Here is an 18,203-nt window from a genome sequence, read left to right as displayed (position 1 = left end):
ACCATTTCACCACAAAATCCAGTCCTAAAATCCAGGGCTTTTAAAAACCTCCAAGCACTTTACATAGAGATAATACCTATTTTTGTACAGGGCAGTGACAGACACCCATCCCACCCTTGGCCAGTTGCTGTGACAGACCTTGAACATGGGGATGGGTGATGAAGTCCCCTGTTTCACACGAAGCATAAGTCCATACTTAGCAGATTTGTTGGTTTTTTTTCCCCAGTGGTTATAAAGTTTCTCAGCTGCTTTAAATAATTCCAGTAATATCCGTGGAACTGGGTTGCTTTTGAGCAGTGGAGGCTCAGCTCTGACAGAGATCCATGGAAGTACATGAACATAAAGGCTAAATGAGTTACATGGGAGGTGATGCTCTGCAGGAAATTTGTCACAGACCTGTGAGCTCTGGTGTGGTACTGCTGGACTCCTTCATTAACTTCTCCCTAATGCACACCTTGCTGTTCGTGCTAATTGTACAATCACAGATGCTCTGAGTACACAACAGCGATCTCTGTTTAAAAAACATTGCTTCTGAAAGGAACGCTTCTTAAGGGCCTACATTATTATTCAAATTGATGCCGAGGATGATGTAAAGAAGGAAGCTGTTCAACAGCACTTCACTGATCTTTCTACAGCAACTTGTATCAGTCTCATTATGCTGTTTACACACACACAGAGCGATGCTGTCCCATTGGTATTACACTGCTAATTGGAATTACTACTTTCAGAAAGAAAAAGTCAGTTTAAAGGCCAAAAGAGAAGCGTGGTTTTAATGTATACCACAGCGTTTATTTCTTTACTGAGGTCCATTGGATTTATAATTACAAATCCATTCTAACCTGTCAAAGCATTTATCAATCTATTTAATCAATACAATACTCTTACATTGCTCTTTTGCTGTCAGGTTTCACAAATGAATACTGTCTTAACGTAATGAAAATAGACTGCATCTGGCATAAACCCACCTGAAATGACTTCTGGGAAGGTTCCAGTCAAGGATGGAGTGGCCACCTGCCTCATTCTTTCCAGCCATTCAGTGTTTCCCTATATAGGTGTGAAATTACAGGTTTGTGGCATATGCCAGACTGGGGACTTATTCTAGAGTTTGACTGAAATGCAACTATGTGAACTTTACTTTGCAATAAACACAAGCCATAAATTTTGCAGATATTTGAGGAGAGGATCCTGGAAAGTAGGAACAAACAGAAAATCTAGTGGTAGCTATGATTCTGGGCCTTTGTAGGTCAAAGATTCTTCTTTTTTCTTCTGTTCTTTTTTTTCTGGCTCAGCAATAGGTAAGCCAAGAATGTCTGCAACAAATATCTCTGCTGTGATTTCTGCTGGAATGTCTTCTTCAGTCAAAGCTGCTGCACCTGGAGAGCAGTAGCAACAGCACAAGACACACAGCAGCAATGTCAAAATCGCTTTCCAGTAAAATTTATAAGCAGCAATAACTGAATGAAATGTTTTTAAAGATCTACGAAGGGATCACAATAAAGTGATGCTTTACTAGCTTGATACTTTATGTGTTTATATCAGGGATTAAACTTGTCAAATCCATGTGTTTCACCTGGCAGCAGGTCCCTGCCTCAGAGAAGTCATTGGACAGCTTTAACACTGGGTCAATTTGATGTGATTTAGGATCCTGAGGGACCCAGAGATTTCAAAATTCCCTTTGGGAGCAGCACCTTTGCTGCATGGGGCCCATTGCCAGTGACCCTAAACAGATTCTGTTCCAAACTGGTGGGGACTGGGACATGAATTGTACAAAAATGCAGTTCCAATTACAATGGGCAATTAAATTCAGCCACTTGGCTCAAATCAATGCTATAATTTGCTGTTCCAGGCTGTTGTGGACTGGGACATAAATTGCAGACAAATGTGGTCGTTACCAACAGCTCTGCTACAATGGGCACTGTGACCTGGGTGAAACCAGCACTGGGATTTCCCTGTGTGTTTCTAATTTCAGTTCCAGCCAGCAGATAAACAGCAGTGTAATCTTGTCAGGCCCCAGTTATAGTTCATTGTCCATTTATTTTTAGATACACCCATGCAATTGCTGTGTGGATGAAGGACAGTCTGTAGCTCTGTGACTATTTTTGTAATCCCATCTGAGCAGTTTTGACAGCTCTCAGCCTAACAGGGTAAATGGGTTTGAAATTTAAATTATTCCATTTGGGAATTGAAACAATCCTGCTTCTGTGCCGTGTGGAATGCTAATCCTGTACCTGTGGGAGGGTGGGTGTCCAGCTCAGATCCTTCTTTCCTGGGTCTCTTGCCCAGCAGGATGATCAGACACTCAGCCAGCTCATCCTCTGTCATCTGCTCCCCTGTACAAACAGAGCAGCACCAGCCTGTGGGTTATGGGGCCGAGAACACAAAAACTCAAAAGCAACTCAAACTAAACTAAACAGGACAGTTCAAAAGAGGATCTGGCTTCTCTGAGATATGAACATATACACTGCCAACTGGAACACACGATCCCAACGCAGGAAAATGTTGATCCTAAGGAAAATTGTTCTTCCCTATAACATTTTGGGAAAAATGTCAATCAAAGGGAGAAATTCTGATGCAGACAGCTCTATGAGCAACTCTGCAGTAGCAGGGGCTTGAGCTTCTATTCCCACTGGAGAATTCCTGGCACAGATCACAGTCCATTTAGCCATTTTCAGGCAGAGGAAGAGAAAGGTGGAGAAAAGCCTTGATTTAGAATCTTGAAATAACATGGACATAGCACTTGTTCCCAGTCAGTGGTTGGCTCATGCCCTGGAGCATGAGGTTATAGATCTGCTATGAAGCTGTTCTGTCTGATGTACCTATTTATGGATGTTCACACCATCTGTATAAATAGCTAACCTTTCTCACACCTGTTGAATCCGTGGTTTCCAAGGGTCTTTGTGGCAAGGAGTCTTGCCAAGGGATGTACTCAGTAAACCAGCATTTCTCTTTACCTGTTTTAATGCTCAGCTATACTTTTACACCAGAAGAAAGACAATAGAAGTTTGTTATTAGCACTCTATGGCACTGGCCAGAAGCATATTAACACCCACATTCATGGTGTTCTCCCTGATTCAGCTCAGCTAAATCATCCCATCTTTGCAGTCTTTCACACAGGTACAGCGCAGGACCAATTTCATCCCTCTTTTCTTGTCTCCCTTTTATCAGTTTTATACTACTTTTCCAGAGCCTGTGTGACTGGAAAAGAGAACAGCAATTCAGATAAGGGCACACTGGGAGAAGGATACATTTTGCCAAGATCCATACTTATCATTTAACAGCCAAGATACCTCAGGCCAGCAGAGATTTCCAGAGCAGTAAAAGAAGCACAGCTGGGACAAGACATGTGAATATTCAATTTAAAATCTTAAGGCAGGTGGCTCCTCACGCCTGCCCTGGTTACCAGGTTCTCATTCCAGAACCATTTCTTGCTGCAGGGAAAAAGTTCTGAAATTGCAGGCAGAACTAGCAAGCATAAAACTGATATTAGAAACAAAATAACTCACCTCTGCACTGAAGCAGTGACAGGAAATCTCCTCTGTCAATAACTTTGTCTCCCTTCTTGTTATCATAACCAAGAACCTGAAATGCTCGTTGTATGGTTTTCATTGACAAGCCAAGTGCAGGTCGATGATTTATATAAAGTTTGATAAAATCATCTAAATTGATTTTTGTCACTTCTTCTCCGGTATCTGCATACTTGCTGAATTTTACTTCATTTATCATTTCTTCAATCTAAAGATCAAAACAAGGCAGATTGTTACATGTTTTATTTTGAAGAGCATTGGGCCAGTTTCCGATCCCGTGGGTGCCAACGTCCCCAAACCGTTCATGTGTTGGTGCCACGGGTGCCATGACCCCATCCCAGGAGGAAGCTGCACTCAGCATTCAGGGTGGGAATGGCCAACAGTTGCACACCTGCTGACATGACAATAACAAGTAAAGATGGGGACACACACAGAGTCATTTTGGATTTCCTCTCTTGTGACAGGCACTCGGTGACCCTGCAGCTGTTACCGGCACCTTGGGCACAGCTGTGTCTCCACTCTGGGACAGTGCAGGCAAACCACAAACCAGTAAACACACCATCTCCCATCCCTGCTCTGGAAGCACACACACGAGGGTCCCAACAGAACCAGGATAAGAAATCTTATCCTGACTCATAAGGAATCTTATCTTCCCTGCTCTTCCCCATGTCTAGGGCAGTTCAGGTGCTGCAGAAGCCGAACCCGAAATGTGCTCAGTGGGGCTGACACCCTGCACTGCTGGATCCCTCATGCTCCTCTCAGACGAACAGGCCAGCACTGGCTGTGCTGGATACCACTGGTTTCCCTGAAGTCTGGTGCTGTGAGTCAGCCCAGTTGGCAGCTGTGCAGATGTGTGTCCAAAAGGCAGCATCTGCTCCATGCCTTCATTGTCCCTGCAGCCCCCTCAGAGATACACGGGCAGCAGAGAGACGCCGTGAGGATTCCCCGTGCCAACACGTACCAGGCCTGCTGCTCCCCGGGAAGGGAAGCTGATGCAAGATCTCCCCAGGGAGGACTTTGCATTCAGCCTTGGGCCTTTGTCCTTGTGTCACAAGTTTTTCCACTGAATGAAGCCCAGGGAAGAGGGAAATCTCAGCCTTACATTTTTCCTGTAGCGAATGTCACGCCAAGCCAGAACAGTCATTTTCACTCAGCTCTGGCTGATCTGGGATTAGGTTTTATATCAACCCCACTGAACTACAAAAGAAAAACACCAATTCCCAAAAGCTTTGCTAGTCAGCCCAAGCTGCCTTTTCTCCCTCCTGCTTTTCTTTTATTAAAACACTCTAGAGAGAGACAAACCTTCTCTTTGGATTTATTACTGATTGTAGGTTGCCTGGTTTCACAACAGCTCAGCACCTCTGTTTCCATGCCTGAAATGCTGTTTGTATTTTAATTTGGGGAAGTGTGGGCATTATCAGTTATTATTCCAGAGACATTTCCCAAGGGAATATGTTCTCTGTGTCCCCAAGAGGCAAAAATTTAATAACCCAAGGAAAAGATCTAACACAGTATGAAGAGATAACACCTCAACTTGACACCAGGGCAGAGCAGCCCCAGCTCAGACAAACATTTGCTGGTTGTGGAGGCTCCCAAGTGAGTCAGTTTGGTGGTGGCTGTGGCAACAGTCCTGCCTCCCATCTGGTGGCTCTCCTGGCAGAGCATCCCTGGGCAGATGGGGTGGCACAGACTCACAGCAGTGCCTCAGCAGCCTGTGGGTTGCTGTGCCATGGAAGAGATGAACACAGTCTCTCCCCTGCAGAAAGGCTGAGGGAGCTCAGTGATGCACCTCCTCCCCTGGGGGAGCCTCTCCTGCGGTGACGGCTGGAGCTGGTGCTCAGAGGCCGTTATTCAAATCCCCTTGCTTCAGATTCAGTCATGCCAGGTTACACGTTACAAATGAGGTTTGTGTACAGTAAACTGCCTTGGAGAAACACCACACAAAGGGGGAGAAGCAGCACCCTTATTAAATCAGTTCTCTCTGCTGTAAAATTTTGACCCTGAGGTTGCCTTGTTGAACAACTCTGAGCTGTCAGGCTCCAGGTTTGCTCAGCCTTCTTCTGCAGTTGCCCAACTTGCTAGCAAGGAAACTTTTTTAGGAATTTTCTGCCAGATTCTGAGCACTACTGTATTGATGCAGACCAGATAAAAATACATTGACAGCCAACAAATATATCCCAGAGCCATCCAGCATGGCAATGGTCAGAATCTGGCCCTTAGAACACTTAGGAATTGCAAACAGTCTTGCTCTTTCTTCTTTTAATAAGAACAATAAAAACAGCTGACCAACCTCTTCCTCTGATGGATAAAATCCTATTGCTCTCATTACAGAAGGAATTTCCTCCAAGGGAATATGTGTTGACACCTGTCTGATCTCCAGTGTTTTGATACCTTGGCTGCACAGCTGTACGTAGTAAAAATAGTCCTCCAGTTCCTGCCAGGGATTCAAACAAACACAGCAAATTTCAGTTACCAACAGGCATGGAAGATAAGGCTCCCTTTAGGGTTTGCTAACAGCCATATCAATGAGATTGCTGTTAAAGGCTAGCTGGACAAAACCTAAAGAAATGTCAGGCCTGTGTAAATTAAAGTCCAACCAGATGTGGCCAGACAGCGTTCACGGTGAGATAATTACCCTGAAGAATTTGCCTTCTCTGCCACCATCCAGGAGGTTGTAGAATGGGATCAGGTTCTCCCCACCCAGGAAAGCAGCAGCATCCAAGGCACTGGCAGAAGTGAAGGAAAGAAGGTACAGGAAGGGTTCATGTGAGGAGAGCTTTCATGGTTCCCTTTCTAGGCGCTGTTCACAGACACTTTCAATAAATAAAATCCCTGGGCTTCAGAATTCAGGAAAGAAAAGCACTGCCTTGAACCTTGTGCTATTTTATCATCAGCTGCACTTCTACAGCATATTTCATACCCAGGTTTTACATACAATAGCACAGTGTGGGAATTAATTATTACTGAATGGTTCTCTTGTTTAGTGGAATGAGTACAGGGCTGGGAGCCAGGAGCTTTTCCATGGACTTGAACTTGGTGTCTGGCATTTGGCTTTTCTGCTTCCTTATAGAGACATTGAGGGAGATGAATTAGCTAGATCAGCATTTTGAACATGCAGAGAAGGCTGGGGCTTGGTGTTTGCAATAAACCACACAGCTCCCTGTTCCTTGATCCAACACATTTTTCCCCAATAACTCAGTGCAATCCATTACCCGACTTCCTCCGCCGTGGCGGGCGACGGAGTCGCAGGTGCAGTTTGCATTAAACTGAAAGCGCCTGAGTAGCCACCTCTTTGTTTCAATTTCATAGGCAGTTGGAGCCAAAAGAATCCCTTTGGCTTGTGCAGATGTAAAAAGAAACCAAGCCTGGAAGTGCAATCATGGCATAGCACTGCCACATAATACCCCACGCCTGGCAGCCAGGCTGCAGCTTTCACACACACCTCTGTAGTGCTGCTTCCACTGGGGGTTTTTTGCAAGCTTGATGCTTTTTTCATAATTAAGTTATTTGGGTATTAAACACAGCGGAGATTCACAAGATGCCAGAAGCAGCAATAAAATGATAATTAGCTCATCAAAAACTTCGCTCCAAAAACAAATTACATAGAAATTCAATGTTGCCTGGACTCTGGCCAACCATTATAAAGAAGGATCATTTATATTCTATTGCCTTCCTTAAAATGTCGCTTATCCTGACCCCCGACTGTTTAAGCCACACAAAGTGGAAAAGAAAATAAATAAACCCATTGCTTTCCCATCCAAGTTTCCTTTGTTCTGGCACATGAAGGTGAGCTGGCTTGGCACTCCTTGGGCTTTCCTCAGAGCAAATGGTACCTGCAAAATATGTTCCTTGCAGGACCAGCATGTGTCTTAACCACAAAGCCTTGGTCCTAGGAAGGTGAAGAGCAGTGGTGTTTCCCAGGTGAACACCTAATGGCAACCGTAGGAACAAGGGCCAAAGGCCAGATCCCATGGAGTTATTTCCCAGAAACCAGGAGACACGGGGCTCTGTGCTAGGAGAGTGTTGTGCAGGATTTGGAAAAAAACCCAACAAAATAGCACAGACTGAGGGAGACCATGCCTATCCTAACATGTCTATCCACGCTATCCTAACTCTGCCATGGACTAAGCTCCCTTCCCAGTCCTTGAAGTGTGAAGTGGTTCCATGGTGACCTGGCAGTTTTCATGCCATTCACAGCTGCCTTGCTCCATTTCTATGTACAAATATATCTACTGGGCACCTGCAGCCATGAGGGGAGAGCCTCTGCCCCAAACATGTATTGCATTGAGCAGCTTTGGTCCTTGACATGCCAAGAAACCAAAATATCTATCCTGCCTTTGTTGTATTACCCTCCTGTCTTGTGGGAGTACATCTGGCACCACTGCCCAAGGGATCTGGCAGAGGGAAGCCTGCAGAGGATGGTGTAAAAAACCTGGCAGGATTCATCACTGATACTCTGGGCCAGAGCCTGGAGATCCTTCTTTGTTAAAGCAGCCTCCACTCTTCAACCACCCCATTTATTGCAGGCCATTTATTCATGTAAGCAAAGCTTTATAGGATTAAGGTGGCTTGTCCTAAATCCATTCTTCAAACACAGGGGGGATTTCCCAGCAAATTCCTATTCCATTTGGAGAGCAGACACTTTTGCATCAGCAGCTGCCCTGTGTGCTCCTCCTGCAGCCAGTGCTGCTCCTCTGGTCCCTGCCTAACCCTGACAATCTCCCATCACACTGGCCAGGCCCTCACAAGTACCACAAAATCCTCTGCTCAGCCTCTTACCATTTGGGCACCATTTCCCAGACTGGAGTATTGTTCAGGCACTATGGCCAGCCCTGTGAGGTTTGCTGGCTTAATCCCTCCTACATCACAGAGAGGGAAGCAAAACCCCCAAAAATATATCCCTCCTGTTTCAGCTGCCACCCCATACAGCTGCTTGGGGCCCAATGGGTTGCCCCAGCAGCTGTGGAAAGCAGTAGCCAGATTCCTTTCCCTTTCCTGCCATAACTCACTGGAGGTTGACCTTCCACTTCATGAACGTGCGCTCCTTGCCCCCGGCTGTGAAGACGTAACGGCCGTCGTGGGAGACGGCAAAGTCAGCGGCACCATCCGGGTGGCAAATGAAGGCCGAGGACTTGTGGGGGTTGCCATCAACAGGCAGCATCTGCAAACCCACCTGTAAGGGAACAGGGAGTCTGGCAGGGCTGGGGGTCCCACTGGGGCAGTGCCACATCCTCCTCCCCAGGAGCTTGCTCAGCTCTCAGGCAGGGCCAGCCTACACGTGGTTTCATCTTCAAGGAAATTCCCAAGGGCCCACCAGCTCTGCAAGGTGGGGCTCCGTACCTTGTCCTTTGTAATGTACACCAGGTAGTGTTGCTGGGGGTCTGCAGAGCTTGTCCTAGGGAGGATTTGTATCTTCTCCAAGGGGGAGCCATAGGTTGGTCCCAAAAGGGTCTTTCTAAAGGCAAACAATGTATTTATCCACTCTAGGCCACCCAAAACATTTTTCCCCTCTGAACATCTGTTGTGTGGAAGGTTGGGTAGATACGGGAGGTGTGCAGAGGCTTTTTACTACTGGCTGAGAGAACAGGGTAGGACAGGGTCCCTGGCTAGAAGGGACTACACTGGGGCTCAGAAATTTATTTAGTGCTCATGGATTATTCTGCTTTGCTCATGGGGACTCTGATCTCTTTATCTGATGTCAAACTGCTACATCTCAGGTCCAACATAGTGAGCAGACCAAGATCCACCTGCAGCCACAACCTTGCTAAATGACACACCAGTGAAGAGCAGAGTGGGCATAAGAATGGAGTGACCTGAGGGCTCTAGGGCCATCCCAAGATCTGCATCACAGATGGAAAATCACATGCTCATGGGTGGGAGCATGGTGGTCATTAGACCAAGGAGAGCACAGGGTCAGGAGGAGGCTCCCAGGCAATGGCAGGCCTGAATCAATCCTTTACCTGCACATTTTGGTTGTTGTGTTGTAGAGCTTCATTTTGTAGCAGTTGTTGGCAGTGAGGAAAAAGGACTCGGTGCTGAGCTGTGGGTACCAGGTCAAGCACAGGGGCACGGCAACCTGCTCCAGCCTGTCCCTGTGTGTGACCACCAAGTGGTCCTTGATGCTGCTGTTCAGGTCATATTCAACCTGGAGAGAAGACAAGGAAACACAGCAACTCTCCTGTGGTCTGCCCTGCACCCTTGACCTTGTGGATTCACTGGATTTTCATCTCCTGGAGAAGCCACAATAGGAGAGCGTCAGCAGCAAGACCAGGCTGAGAAACAACCCATAGCAATGGAGCTGGTGGGCAGAAGGTTGGGAGCCATGGAACCAGACATGGAGTCTCCTTTGAAGGCCTTGTCCAGCCCCACCCCTTTAACCACAAATCTTCACTGTCCTTTAAAGTTTTGCATGAACCCACCAGCTGCCGGTCCTCGCCGAGGCTCAGGAGCCTGGGCTCGTTGCTGTCTGGGTGGACCCCAAAGAGGATGCCCCGGATGGGTTTGTAGTGGGAGACCAGCCCTGCCAGGTGTTCCCAGCATCTGCTCCCATTCTGCAGGACTCTCTTGTAAACAGTCACTGAATAAGTCTCATCCTGCAACAACACCACAAAGGTCAAAGAGGGAAATCTTTTTCTTTGTACAGATCATCATCAGTTGCTACAAACTCTGAGCCAAACTGCTTCAATGCTGCCTCAATACTTCTACAGCAAGACCTGGGATTGAGGGAGCAGCCCCCTCCCAGAGCACCAGCCAGGAGGAAATCCCTGCTCCAGCCCCTTCTTCAGATGGATGCAGAGCTAAGACTTGTCACTAAAATTAGGGACTGGGCGGTCTGCGGAGCCGCTGTGACTGGTGACGTTTTTACAGAGTGACTCTTCAAACCAGGAAAAGCATTTTGGAGTCAGGAAGCCCCAGGGGAGGAACAGCCCTCTGCCCTGCTCGCTCTGCATTTCAGAGTCACCAAGCCCCGGGGGAGGGACGGCCCTCTGCCCTGCTCGCTCTGTGCCTGCAGGATGGCCGGCAATTCCCAGTCCCTCCCAAAGCTGCCCCGCGAGCAGTGCGTGTAAATCACCGAGCGGAAAAAACAAGCGTACAGCGGTTGCGAGGTACTTGGAATCGTGAGAGAAGCTGATGTGAGTCACGGGACCTTGCGAGCACTGGAATTCCTCGCAGATGGACTGAAGGGAAATTGCATCAAGGATGTAAACGCTTCCATCAGTAAAACCAGCGGCCAGCAAATGACCTGGAAAGCAGAAGCAGACCAGAAACCTCTCACGACACCATCACTCCTCCCAGGAAGGCCAGTGCTTGGCACATGGTCAGGTCACAGGGCTGGGATACCTTCAGGATCATAGGATAAGCACTGGATGCCAGCCTCAGTGAATATCCTGCTGACGAGGTACTGGGTCTGCTTGTATTCCCACACCTTCAGCAGCCCACAGTGACTCCCCACAGCCACCAGTGGCTCCTGAGGGTGGCAGGCAATGGCATTCACAGCTTTCTTTGCCTCTGTCATGATTCTTCCAAAGTTTGTGCTGTCTGTTGCAACATGGAACATGGTTGCATCAGAGGTTGAAAGGATAAAGTTCCTGTTTAGCGTGAGAGAAACAGAATTCGATGAATCAGACCAACTGGCTCACGTCCCTGCGAGCTATATTACACATCAGTCTCTTTTTGGCAAGTTAGTTGGACAATCACTTATATTTTGTGATACACAGTATGCAAACACTCCTTGACCTGGAAGGCAAGTGACACTTTGTATTCATGACCTGGGAAATGGCCAGGGGAAGACACTGGAGCCAGTTCCATTTTCTACTTGGCTGGGCAAGCCAGAAGATGAATGATATCTGGGGAGCTCCCGCCTTTTGCAAGTCACTGGTGTGTGAGATGGACAAGTGAGCAATTGGAGATACTCTGAATGGCCTTTCCACGTGTCCCCACGCCACCACCGTCAGTGGCTCCACGTTGACCATGCTGCCATGGCCAAGGTCAGAGGGCAGTTTCAGTCCCTGTCTGCTCACTTGGCCACGCTGAGCAGCACGGCAGAGAGGTTTCACTGTGTGACTGGTGATGTGTGAAGCAGACAGCAGGATAATTATTCATTTTACAGCACAAATATGTACAGTTTCAGTCTGCCTGACTGAGAGTCTGGACCCAGTAAAAGGGACAAGAGAGGATCACACAGAAATCCCAGAGTGGTTTGAGTAGGAAGGGACCTTACAGATCATCTTGTTTCAACACCTTCCACTAGACCAGGTTACTCCAAGCCACATCCAACCTGGCCTTGAACAATTCCAGGCATGGGGCATCCACTGCTTTTCTGTGCCAGAGCAACCTGTGCCAGGACATTGCCACCCTCACAGTGAGGAACTTCTTCCTATATCCCATCTAACCCTGCCCTCTGTCAATTTTAGCCATTTTCCCCTTGTCCTGTCACTCCATACCCTTGTCCAAAGCCTCTCTCTGGCTGTTTGGAGCCCTTGAGGCACTGGAAGGTGCTATAAGGTCTCCTTGGAGCCTTGTCCTGGCTGAGTCTGCACAGACAGACAAGGGGAAGCACAGCCTCTTTGCCAGCTGTTCCATCACAGCCACCAGTTTGTGCACATCTGGGCCAGGCACTGATGGACCCTGCACTCCTTGCGTGCCTTAGCTGGGCTCTCCAGCCATTCCTAATCCCAGCAGCCTCCAGGATGAGCTCAGGCCTTCCCTTTCCCTTTGGGAAACCAAACCATCCCCCAGGACACTGCTCCAGGCTGGAGAAGAATCTGTCCCACATGGCTCTTTGGAAAACACGCATGGCTAAGAACAGACATTGCCAGGAAAGCCTTAACAGGACTGACAGACATGTGGCTTGCAGGCTGGATGGAGCCACACAGCAGCTTCATCTGGCCTGCAGACTCCCTGTAAACCCTCAGGCACAGCTACGTCACACAGAGGGACAGAGAGGGGCTGGTGACCAGCCAGCGTGGCACAGCCCTGTGCCGGTGCCACGGCCCCGATGAGCTGGCCAAGCCATGATAAAATCCAACTGGATCCAGCCATGCCTGGGAAGGGTTTAAGGGGGGATTAAGGGGCCCAGGGAGAGCTGGAGGCTCAGCATTAGCACTGCCTGGTGTGCTGGGTACGTGACAGAGAAGCTGATCATCACTGTGCCTGCACAATGCTGTGTCTGCACCAAGGCATCACCTGCAGCTCAGTCTGGGGTGTGCTGGAGCCCACCCACACTCCCTCCCTCCCTGTCCTGCCCAGGAGCCTGGGCACAGGGCTGAGTCCTGCTCCAGACCAGGCAGAAGCTCACGGAGCAGCTCTCACTGAGCACCTCCCCAGCTTTCAGCTGCAAGGCAAACACAGGAGAAGACCTGGGTTGGTAAGGAAACACTCACCTGGTGAGGAAAGGCTGGCTGCTGCCTGGGAGGGCACTGGGAGCATCACGAAGGATTGTGGAGAAGGAGATGGACTGGATGGGACCCACTGTGTCGTGGCTGTAGATGGTGAGGAGCCGCAGCTGCCCATCGTAGAACTTAACCTGCCCTTTCACATCACCTGTGACTATACAGCTGCAGGGAAGGGAAAGTTATTAACCAACACACGGACTGACAACTCCCAAATATTTCTTGGGGAGCATCCTTGGGTGGAAGCAAATCTCTTCCCCATTTCTCTGCTCAAGCACACGAGCAAAGCCCTGCACTGATGTGCAGGAGAAAGCCAGGGTAGTGCAGAAACCAGCGGTGACCCTGCCGTGTCCCTGCCGTGTCCCCGCCGTGTCCCCAAGGCTGTCGCGGCGTTTGGTGGCTGTCTGCTCCCTCTGCCGGTAGCATCCAGGAGGCTGAGCCACTGTCTGAGCTATCCCAGGGGAGCTGACATCGCATTACCACGACTTTTCAACTTCATTTCCACCCCCAGACTAATCCACTGCTGGAAAATTACTCACAAACCAGCAGCACTTTCCTGCATGAGTGACCACGCGGCCAAGTGATTAAAACTCCAGCATTATCTCTGCCACTCCTACAGCTGAGCTACCTGAGGACTGAGGACTGTAGCTAAGCTACTGAAAAGGGCTGCCCCGTTACCTGTCCAACACCTGGAGCACGGTAAGACTCTCCTCCTGCATTGCCACCACCTTGGTGGCTGTCACTCCGTGGGGTTTGGGCAGCAGCTCCTCGGGGAGGGTGCGGGGATCGTGCATGTCCCACACCACCAGCTTCCCGGCCGACGTGCCCGTCAGAGCTTGGGTGTTGTTAAAATGGAAAACTGACTGGCTGAACTGTCCCACCAGGCACTTGAAGGTCTGTGAAGATGGGAGCCAGGCTGTGTTTTCATCCCAGAGCTGGCTCTGCCTTCCTCAAACAGAGAGACTGGCATTCCCTCATGGCATTCCCTTCCTGTCCCATGGCAGGACAAGAGACAAGAGCCCCGGGAGAAAATGCAGTGCAGCACTTTGGGGACAGAGCTCTGTTTGAGCTCAGCTTGGGCAAACCTGGTTTGTCCCTGTCTGAGGGGGACAGGATGGGGCCAGGGCCACTTTTTTGTGCAAGGGGATGGGAAGGGACAGTGCTGCTGCCAGCAGGAAAGCCAAGAGGGTGACATGCTGTGGTCCCTCCCTGCTGTGCTCACCTGGTTGCTCAGGAATGGTGTCCCATACTGCAAACCAGAATCATCCTGGGGAAAGCAGAGAAAACATCCAGGACAGGGATTTTGGAACCGAGCTCTGCCGTGCCAGCGTGGCCCTCCCCACCATCTGGGCACTGCCCCACACTGTGGTGACCAGAGCAGGAAAGGCTCCAAGGTCTTCCAGAGAGCACAAAACATCCTCTCCTTCCACCTGCTTCTTTCCAAAAGCTGCTGAATGACTCAAGACCCATGGGAAAGCAGGAGTGGTAGAGGTGAAAAGCATCCCTGCCACAGCTGGGCCTGACCAGTGTGGGAGTGGAGGGAGTGTGATATCTGTCCAGACCACTTTGGGATCTGGCAAGGGCAGGGAGCAGGGAAGAGACAGATCTGCAGAGTGACCCCAGTTGTGGACAGACACCCAGCCCCTGACCCCCCCACCACCTCCTTTGTGGCACCAGAAACAGGACTTCCATGTCCCTACTTACCCACAGGTAAAATATCACCTGGGTTTTGCTGTTGCTGACAAACTCATGGGGATTTTGAGGGTTAAAAATGACATAATCCTGAAATTCAAAGAGTTGCATTAGCACCAAGCTGAGCAATGCTTTCTGCTTTTTCTGCCATCCAAACCCACTGTTTTTATCCAAAACCACCTCACCAGCTGCACTGAACTGAAATCAGAGGACACCCCATGCCTGTCAGGCATTAGAGGAACAGGGATGAGCCCTTGGGATGCTCTGCTGCATTAGGGTGCCCCAGGGATGGGGTGTGATCCTGCCTCCCATGGGGGTACCAGGGGGAGCAGGTGAGGATGGGGCTGCCCAGCCCAGCCCAGCTCTGCCCCCTTGGCATGGTCACTCACCTGATAGCCAAACTCAGGGCTCAGCTCTGTGCTGCATGTGGGCTCCCCTGTGGGCAAAGTCCATCTCCAAACACAAACTTTCTGAAAGAGAAGGGGAGAAAAATCCAAGGAATGCTCCCATGGTTCTGTGGAGGTTTGGGGAGCCAGGTGGATCCCATTCCCCTCTGCAGGGGATGGTGTGGCCTAAAAGACTGGAGCAGGCTAAAGCCCAGCACAGCCTGGCAGCAGAAAGCTCAATTTCAGGAAATAATGCTAGAAATTGCTTAGATGAAAGTGATGAAGTCAGAAGCTTTTATCCCAAATTAAGATCCATTTTCTCAACTCTGCAGCATTCACTTTAATGAAATCCAGGTCTGTGCTCTAATGGCTCAGCAAAAACAAAGCATGACTCTGCAAACCCTCTCTCCCCATGTGAATTCCCACCTCCCCTGTGCTGCACTGCAAAAAACTTCCAGCTCTCTATCCTGCAAAGCTGTGAAAGAGGAGATATTTTCTTACCTGCACAGCAGCAGCACTAATGGTCACCAAATACTTGGCATCCTGGGAAATGGCAATGGCACAGACCCCGTCCTCCGAGTGGCTCTGGAAGATGGTGCGCACGGGAACCCTGGGGAGCAGAGACCCCATGGGTGCTCCTGGCAGCACTGGGGGTTCCAGGCAGTCACTTGGCAAAGCCTGTGGCACAACCCACCCTCCCTGCTCTGTGTGCAAGAAGGGATGGACGGAGGGAGGCTGCAAACACTGGTGCTGCCACAGGCTGGGGCTCAGCGTCCCCTCCATCCCTTCCTCCCAAGTAAATGGCACTGGGAAACGACTCACCAGGATCTTTGAAGATCCTACAGCATGGAGATGTGATGTACTCAGTCTGGGGGAGCTCAGCCCCATCTCAGTGTCCCACGAGCGTGGGTGATACAAGGACAATGAAGGACTTGGTTTGGTTTTGGTTCCTTTGCTGCTTTTTAGTCTGTCCCTGCGTTCTCCCATTTTATTCTCAGCTGAGACTGGAGTCAGTCCTGAGTGATTTACTGGACAGAGGGAGTTTCCAAAAGAGGAGGTTCCTGGGAGCTTACCCAGAGTAGGAGTCCCACACGATGATCATAGCATCTGGCCCTTGGTCAGCAGTTGCAACCCAGCGTTTGTCTTCACTCACACACAGGCAGGAGATGACATTCGTGTGGCCCTGGGGGAGGGAAGCAGCAAAATACCTTGGAGGCTGCAAACCTGGGGCTGTTCTGTTCATACCTTTTGTATGGGCTGCTCCTGAGTTTGGTTATAGGTGACCCCTGAGCACAGGACACCAGAGAGATGGAAGGAGGGGGTTCAGGAGAAGGGGAGGAGGAGGAGAGAGATGCTCAGCTGTGCCAGACCTGCAGGTGGGACTGCCTGTTCTGCAGGATGTCGTGGATGACCACTGTGTGGGAGGAGACATACAGGAGCACCCGGTCCTCCCCGTCCATCAGGCTGTGCACAGCCAGGCTGCTGTTGTAGCCAAACACCCAGGACAGGTCCTGCAGGGAAGAGACAGCTCCTGGCTCTCAGCAGCCAGGACAAAAAAGGCATACAAGGTCTGTGGGATGATGGAAGAGAGTGGGGCAGGAGTGCTGGGTGCCAACCACCCTGGTGGCACTGTGCCTGTTGTACTCACAAGGGGGTAGAAGCTGCTGTCCCTGTTCTTCCGGAACAGCATCCCTGGCATGGCTGCCCACACCATGCTGGCAGAGCCTTTGTGCCGTGTGTGCTTCTCCCTGTAGCCTGGGAGAGGGCTGGAGATGGCTCCCTTGGACTCACACAGTGCTGGGGTGGTTCAGGGACATCCAGGCATGATGTCCCAGCAGTGCCTTCCCCAGGGTGGCCTGGCTCCTAGCCCGGGTGCTGGGCAGGGTGTCTGAGATCCCCATACCTAAAGGAGATGACCGGGGACAGAATGGTGACTCTTCATTATCCTCTGATGCTCCTTTCTTCTCCCTGGCAGCAGCAAGGGCAGCCTTGAAAAGGAAGAGAGGTTTTGGTGAGTGCTGGCTCCTGGGCTGGTCTGGATGGGAACTGCCCTGTGGCTACCGGGAATGAACCCCAGCACGTCTCAGATCCCAAGGGCTCTGTTTCCCCTGGGATCTGCCCCAGACCCTGTCTCAAACAGGACCTTCCATGGTGCTGCCCTCACCTCATCAGGCTGCACATCCGCCTCCTGAGCCGTCTGTCTGTCCTGGGACATCTCCCCGGGCTCACTGCTTAGTGCTGCTCCTCCCTCAGTGTAACTTCACATGGACCGTCCATCCACACCTCCACCCTCCTCCCACGGAGCTGGGGTGTGGAGATGCTCTGAAATACTTCCCCACACACACTCTCCCAGATTTGGCTCCACAACAACCTGGAATTGGGCACACCAGGAGAAAAGAGCACCTGTGAAGCTGGGGATGGGTCCCAGAGCCCCTTCTCAGCTCCCACACTGGGCACAAACCAGCCCAGTACAGCGATTATCCCAGCTGAGCACAGGCTCCCTCCCTTGGCTGCCCGCACACCGCGCCGGGCACGGAAATTTCCCTTTCGGATGGGTTTTGTCAGAGCCCTGTGAGCACAGGGCGGCAGCTGCTTTATCTCCGGCTTCACGGGTCTGGATTTGAGCCAACACCGAAAACTCGTGCACAGAAAACTTTCACGGGAGGAAAAAGAGGCCCTGGGAAAACCTTCCCGGGCCTCGGCAGGCGGGACGGGAGCTCGGGAGCGGCCGCCGGCTCTCACCGCGCTCGCACGGAACCGTTCCCAAGGCCCCTCCAGGCTTCGGTGCCTCCCGCTGTCCCGAGGGAGCCTCCGGAGACCCTCCCGAGGACCCCCCCGCTCACCGACACAGCGATCCCCGCGTCTCTGCCTCTGCGACCGCCGTTCCCAGGCAACGGCTGCACCGGCAGCACCGGCTGCGCCACCGGCTGCACCGGGAAACGCCAGGAGAGACGGGGGAACCCTCCTCATCCTCACCGGCTGCACCGGGAAACGCCGGGAGAGAACGGGGAACCCTCCTCATCCTCACCGGCTGCACCGGGAAACGCCGGGAGAGAAGAGGGAACCCTCCTCATCCTCACCGGCTGCACCAGGAAACGCCGGGAGAGAGGGGGGAACCCTCCTCATCCTCACCGGCTGCACCGGGAAACGCCGGGAGAGAACGGGGAACCCTCCTCATCCTCACCGGCTGCCCGGAAGAGACAGCGCTG

General features: G+C 50.8%; 1 protein-coding gene across 2 annotated transcripts; it reads right to left on the bottom strand.

Annotated features, from left to right (window-relative positions):
* Positions 1-753: 753 nt before the first annotated feature.
* Positions 754-18,081, bottom strand: CFAP251 (cilia and flagella associated protein 251). 2 transcript variants are annotated; one of them, XM_071445057.1, is made up of 23 exons: positions 17,838-18,080; positions 17,159-17,365; positions 16,898-16,982; positions 16,643-16,749; positions 16,365-16,505; positions 16,068-16,177; positions 15,496-15,604; positions 14,998-15,078; positions 14,621-14,698; positions 14,139-14,183; positions 13,595-13,812; positions 12,908-13,081; positions 10,866-11,113; positions 10,619-10,767; positions 9,944-10,117; positions 9,485-9,669; positions 8,865-8,979; positions 8,534-8,697; positions 6,160-6,250; positions 5,815-5,958; positions 3,504-3,732; positions 2,229-2,330; positions 754-1,373 (listed from the first exon to the last, which is right to left on the bottom strand). In XM_071445057.1, exons 2-23 carry the CDS (start codon positions 17,207-17,209, stop codon positions 1,222-1,224), a joined length of 2,952 nt encoding a protein of 983 aa, XP_071301158.1. In that variant the 5' UTR covers positions 17,210-17,365; positions 17,838-18,080; the 3' UTR covers positions 754-1,221. The 2 variants fall into 2 exon arrangements, with proteins under 2 accessions (XP_071301158.1, XP_071301159.1); XM_071445058.1 differs by lacking the exons at positions 754-1,373; positions 2,229-2,330 and adding an exon at positions 2,363-3,195 and having other exon boundaries at positions 17,838-18,081.
* Between the last annotated feature and the right edge of the window lie 122 nt (positions 18,082-18,203).

Source organism: Agelaius tricolor, unplaced genomic scaffold (genome assembly GCF_023055355.1).
Source record: "Agelaius tricolor isolate 1412-34295 unplaced genomic scaffold, bAgeTri1.0.p SCAF_20, whole genome shotgun sequence".
Taxonomy (NCBI): domain Eukaryota; kingdom Metazoa; phylum Chordata; class Aves; order Passeriformes; family Icteridae; genus Agelaius; species Agelaius tricolor.
The sequence above is the reverse complement of the archived record's forward strand: the minus strand, read 5'-3'. Positions and strand labels throughout refer to the sequence as shown.